This window comes from Phaethon aethereus (genome assembly GCF_964289735.1).
Source record: "Phaethon aethereus genome assembly, chromosome: 19".
In the NCBI taxonomy this organism is placed as follows: domain Eukaryota; kingdom Metazoa; phylum Chordata; class Aves; order Phaethontiformes; family Phaethontidae; genus Phaethon; species Phaethon aethereus.
Genome location: NC_138595.1, coordinates 5072503 through 5078560, shown reverse-complemented (window position 1 = coordinate 5078560; position 6058 = coordinate 5072503). Strand labels below are relative to the sequence as shown.

The following is a 6058-nucleotide window of genomic DNA, read 5'->3' as shown; positions in this document are numbered from 1 at the left end:
GCCCCAAGACCTGCATGGGATTGTAGTTACAACACTCCAAAGCAGTTTCTCTACCTGTTTTGATTTCATCTTTTTCACTCTGTACTTGGGGGAAGCCAGATCCTTCACTTGACTCCACATTCTGCAGAGCAGCCCTTGGAAAAAAGACTGTACTTGGTTCTCAGCTGCTCCGTTAGAGCTCTTCCCCACCGTGAGATGCTGTGGCCTGCTATGATCTGCAGTGGTTGTGGAGCACCTCTAACGTATTGCTAGTTCCAGGCAGTGACTTGGCATCCTGAAAGCTGGGGGAGATGACATCCATTCTTGATGTGAGCTGGAGAAAGGAGCAAATGTCAGAGCTTCAGTGAACTCTGACAGAGTTCAGTTGCTTGCCAGCTCTGTGGTGCTGCTGTTTGTGACTTCTGGGGAAGACAGAAATTTTATCCCCATCAGCCTGGGTTGCTTCTTGTTTGTGTAGTAGAGTTGGCCTTAACAGCACCGTGTCTGAGAGAGCAACTGAAGATGGTTCTAAGCAAATGGATAAACTGATTGTGGTGGATACTGTAGAAAAGCAATCATTTACTGACTCCACCTGATCAGTTTTGGTCAAATCCACCACTATTTGGGAAGAAACACTGAAATCTGACCACTGCTTTGTATTTGAGCATTATCAGAGCAGCAGGGAGAGGTCGTGGGAGTATCCATGTCCCAACTTCACTCTTAAATTTTGAAGAAAAGCTGCACCATTTACCATGGTCCACCTAATACCATTTATTGACCAGAGCACTTTGGAAATACCCTTTCATCAAGCTCTGGTGATGGTAGGCATCAAATTAGCCTGCTCGCTTGCCTCTGTTCTGCTACTACAGTGCTCCTGAAGTATGTAGCAAGAGCTCCACCTGCTTGTGTGTCTGCAGTACTGTCTGCTGTGGCAGGGGCCTGCCTGCACCACCTGAGGAAGGGCTGAACGGCTGTGCTGAAAGACAAGGGAAAAACAGCCACATTTGGTTTTGTAGCACTTGGCAGGAAGCTGGAAAGAGGAGGCGCAGAGTGCATCCCCAAGACACAGGAGATTTGTGGGGAATAGAAAGGATGTCCAGAAGGGAAGAATGGCTGATATGTTTGATTTCCAAAGCCTTTGTGCATCTCTGAAGTTCCTGTGCTTTCTGGGCAGAAGGCTGGGGTTAGAATAGGCACTTATTCTTTTGCTGCTCATTTTCTGTTTTTAATTCTTGCCCTGCTGATCCAAGCTCCAGTGTGCAGGAGCCTGGTGCAGCAATGTCTTAGGCATCTCATTTGCCCTGAGCTGATCTGTTCTCCAGGAGCCTGGGGAGGTCCACTAGTGAAACCTCCCCATGGTGGGAGGGGGGGGGAGTTGCACCCAAATGTATGATGGGCTCTGCTCTGCAGGGCTCTGACCTAGTCTCCAACGGGGAACCTACTGCACGGTTCCCTGAGAGAAGGCTGTTGGGCCATGTCACCTGGGCAAGGAGCTGTTCCTCACCTCTGCCTGCAGTAGATGCTGTTCAGAACCATGTGGCTGTGCTGCCATGCTCATCATCTCTGCTGATTTTGTGCAGCTAGCTGGAGAGACAAAGATAACCCTTAGACACCAGCATGCCTTTTTCCCTGTTCCATGGGGAATTACATTGCAAGAAGCATGTGATAAGATCTGACTGGGGAAGAGTGCTGGGAACAGGGACATGAGGCTGAGCCTTCCCTGTGCTCCTGTCCTGTACTGCTCTGGTATTAAAGAGCTGCTCTCATTGCCTCTGTTCTACAGGAGCCATAAACATGGTGGTACCTGCTCCCAGCTCATTGTGCTGACCAGGGGATGGATGGGGTTTGGTCCTGGGCTGCAACCTTTTTCTGTGTGTAATGGGCTACAGCACACCAGCACACAATAGTGTTAAATCCTGCTTCTGAGGGCTTTAACAAGAGACACAGCTAGGGTTTTATATTGAAGTTGGGTTTGCAAATGGCTCGTTGGGCTTTGTTTCCTCTGGCAGCAGGTAACGGACTGAGCTGGCTTTGCTTTGTCCCACTAGCAATAAGTCTCATTGGGAATTGGCCCTTTCCCTCTGAGAGTGCATTGTGCAATTAGCTTGGAGTAGGTAGATACTTCTAAGGTGAGTGGATTTGAGGTGTTTTGCGAACATGTGAGACTTTTCTACACAGCAGGACCAGGTGGGGTGTCTGGCTCTTGCTCCATGCTCAGAGCCACAGCAAGTAAGCGCTAGGGCTGCCTGTTGCCAGTTTTCAGAAGGCAGGAGCAGCCTCCCCTCACCATCAGTCTGTCTGTCCATCCGTCCACCCGCGGGAGTGCCTGTGCTGCTTCTGGTGAGGAGCCAGTCCCTCACAGGTGCTTGTCTGGGGCGTGTGTCGGTCTGTGCACTGTGCCTTCAAATGTACATTTTTAAAAGGGACTTGAATCGCCTTTTCCTGGAAGTGGGACGGGGCGGCACTAGTGTGAGGCAAGGCTTGGCTCTGCCCTCAGCTGGGCCCTCTGTTTTTTACCTGTATACTGAGATCCAATAATCTGTATAAAACTATTTTGATGTCCATTTGCGTTGTCTCGTTCTTCTGACAAGGGGCAGCTGGGGCTTGGGGCCGCAGGGAGGACGCTGGGCGGCCAGAGTGGACCGGGGCCTGGGGCGGAGGTTGAGGGCCGGGACCGCCGCTTCCCGCCCGGTGCTCGGCGCTCTGCAGGGCTTTGGGGAGGCACCGCCCAGCCGCTGGGGGGCGCTGCGGCGAGAGGACCGCTCGTCCCGTCATGCGCCGCGCTTCCAGGAAGACGTTCTGGTCGTCCCTTCTCGGCGGCGCGGTCTCGCCGGGCCGCGGCTGACGTTGGACAACAAAGATGGCGGCGGGGAGCAGCAACTACTGGGAAGGCGAGTGGGGCCTGAGGGCTGCGGGGACCGGGCGGCTGTGCTCCGCGGGGCACTCCCCGGGGCCTGGGCACGGTGGAACTGCCACCGGGTCCCCTCTGCCCGCCTCCGGGGGGAGCGACGCCGCCCGCGCCCGGAGGCTTCGGTAGCCTCGTCGGCCCCTCAGACGTGAGGTGTCGGTGCCCGGCTGAGCCCCGCGGTGGGGAGGCCCCGGGGCCCGCGGTGAGGGGGGCGGCAGCCCGCGCCGGACCCTCCCGGTCGTGTGGGACAGGGCCTGTGTGTGTTTAGCTGTGCCCCTCCCGTTTCAGCGTGGGGTTCTCCCCCTTCTGTGAGGGCGCCCGTTTTCGGTCCCCCCCTTTCTCTGTGGGGTTCCCCTCTCTGGGTCTCCCGAGCGGTCTGCGCCAGCTCTGCTTGAAAACACCTCGTGAAAACGCGTCCCCCAAAGGCGTGGGGTCGCTTGCCGTTTTGTGACTTCTCCCCCACCCTCGGCTGCTCTGTGCAGATCTCAGGAAGCAGGCGAGGCAGCTGGAGAACGAGCTGGACCTGAAGCTGGTCTCCTTCAGCAAACTCTGCACCAGCTACAGCAGCACCCGAGACGGAAGGCGCGACAGGTATAGGTACTAGCCCATTTCTTTATGTTTTAAATCCTGCTTGTGGTGCTTGTTTCATTTTTATAATTTGCTTAATGCTAGTCCTGCCTGTGGCTTTTATGCTTAGCTTTTTAAGAAGCTCATTTCAGCACTTCTTGATGCTGCGATGCTGGTGTTCGTCTTGATGCAATGTTGAGCGATATTGGCATGTGAGTCAGAAAGGTCCATGAGCTGCTGTGGTGCATTGTGAGAGCATATATGTCACTGGGGGAAGCTGAATTTAAACTTCAGTTTGTAACTGTGGGGTTAGTGTGTGAACTAACGATAGGACTTTTTAATGCATGCTACATTGGCTTATTTTCTAGTTTTTCTTGTATTAAACTAAGAGGGGGTTTTCAGGGATTTAAGCATTAGGGGAATTTAGCCTTGCACCTTCCAGGTGGGCCGGTGTAGTATTTGTAATCCCTATTTCAATGATAAGGGAACCGGAGCACTGAGCAGCTGTGACTGGTCCAGGGTTGTGCAGAGGGACAGCCCTCCCTTCAGGAGGGGTAGCTACTTCTTTCTGGCTTTCTCCTAAGATGAGTAGTAATAGAGCTTTATAATTGCGTTTATATATATGAACTAGTTGTATGTACATGCGTATGTATGTATTAGCTTAATTTTTCTTTGCTTTAGGCAGATTGATGTTTGACTGAAGAATTAGTATGACAAAACCTTTCAAGTTTTTCTAGCTTACAGACCAGAGTTGAGGTCATTCCTGCAGTTCCACAGCACTAATTATCAACTTCTCTGCCCCTGTGTGCAACCTTTGAAAACTGCCATTCTTTGCTTATTAGCTGTGGGTCCCAACACTGTGTGTCAGTTGTGAGTGTGACTGCTGTGTGTATGTGTGCTGATATTTCCCCTGGCCCCCCCTTTTTTTTTAAACGTGATGATTGAATCATTTTCTGAACTTTTCTATGAATTTCTGGTTCTGGAAGCCTGAGAGCGCCTCAGGAATGATCACGATACTCTTGAATCAGTGTCCTAGTCTCTCTCTTGTTTCTAGCTCTGTACTCTATTACCTGCTGTGTAATCTAATGGCTTTAGTTTGTCCTGTGCAAAACTCATACTCTAGGTATGGTAGCTTACTAAAGCGAATAGTAGTCTCTGAAAGGTGTTATCTGTCATACTTCTGCAGGTTGGCATACCCTGTGTTTTGCTTCTATTCTGTTGCTTAGGTTTAAGTTTCTCTTAAAAAGCATATAGAGAAGGTGTATGGTATGAAACTGTAATTGTGATAAATTGCGTGGTTTGGCTTGCTTTGTAGAACATTGACTGCTTAATAGGTCAGTGGGTTGTCCTAGCACTGTGTTATTAATGTGTAATTATATAGCTGGTGTAACATGCTACTTATTCAATGCTCCCTCCTGCCACTAAATAAATAAATCAAGCTTAAAAGTTGGGGAGAGAAGGGTATTGGTGCTAGAACTGTGCTGGTAGTAGACATGTGTTTGGTGTGAGGCATATCTTTCAAGGAAAGGTTATATTTTTCCCAAGTGGTATCGTGTCATTAGTTCAGATACGAGTTAAAGGCATGTATGGTAAGAAAATGTAGTTTTTCTGAGCTTAATTAATCCCTCTAAGGAAAACTGGGTAGTGGAGCTTGCCAACACCCAACACTACTGTTTCCATATTTCTTGCATTCATGAAAAGATGATGTAGTTTTCAGTAACTGCTCCTTCCCTTTTTCCTTAGCTCTGACACAACTCCTCTCTTAAATGGATCAAGCCAGGACAGAATGTTTGAGACCATGGCTGTGGAGATTGAACAACTTCTGGGAAAGGTAACTCAAGTTACTGTGATTTTAGTTCAGCATCTAGGAAATACTGCACTACAGTTTTCTGTGATAAACATTAAGAAATATTAGTGTGGGTGATAGAAGTGTTTCTGAAGGTATGTATCTGTCGTTAGATCTAGCTCCTTCAACTTAGACATTGTAACTTTCTTACAAGAATAAGCCATTTCATGTTTTTGTGGTGTTTTTTTTTTTTCTTCCTCTAGCTTACTGGAATAAATGACAAAATGTCAGAATACACAAATAGTGCAGGAGTGCCATCCCTGAATGCTGCACTGATGCATACGTTACAGCGTCATAGAGACATACTGCAGGTAACAAATGCATGTCCTTCTTGCTTTTGTTTGTTTGTTTGCAAGAATTATTAACAGTGCTGATATCACAGCATGCTTGAATGTGTTACCAGAAGCTTTAAATGCCACCGATCCCGTCTCACTTTTCTTCTCTCCAGGCACCCCAGTCAGTGAACTCTGAGTTGAAAAATAGCATTTTTTTTATGTCATATTGGTGACTAACACCTAGCTAAGAAAGAAGAGTAAAGCATGTGATCTTATGTAGGTGTTTTTTATATAGCAAAGGGGGAGAGATACTGTAATGAATTATGTTGTCTGTGTGGTCTGTCACATAGCAACATGAGAGGGAACATCACTTTTAAGATAAGAAAATATGATGATAAAACCAGCTAAACTGCTGAAGGGAGTTGAAGGAAATTGATAGCTAAAGCTACTAATTAGTGTTATAAATCAACCATGTTTCAAACC

At 48.5% G+C, this 6058-nt stretch overlaps 1 protein-coding gene across 2 annotated transcripts in view; it reads left to right on the top strand.

Moving 5' to 3' along the window:
* Positions 1–2839: 2839 nt before the first annotated feature.
* GOSR1 (golgi SNAP receptor complex member 1) overlaps positions 2840–6058 on the top strand; it is a gene marked incomplete at its 5' end in the record, with an annotated part of 30221 nt that continues 27002 nt past the window's right edge. Inside the window, 4 exons of one of the 2 annotated variants that reach the window (XM_082008601.1) lie at positions 2840–2870; positions 3370–3478; positions 5198–5285; positions 5504–5611. In XM_082008601.1, coding sequence (XP_081864727.1) covers positions 2840–2870; positions 3370–3478; positions 5198–5285; positions 5504–5611 — 336 coding nt within the window. Of the gene's footprint in view, positions 2871–3369; positions 3485–5197; positions 5286–5503; positions 5612–6058 lie in introns of both variants that reach the window. The other variant, XM_082008600.1, reaches the window with a different exon arrangement.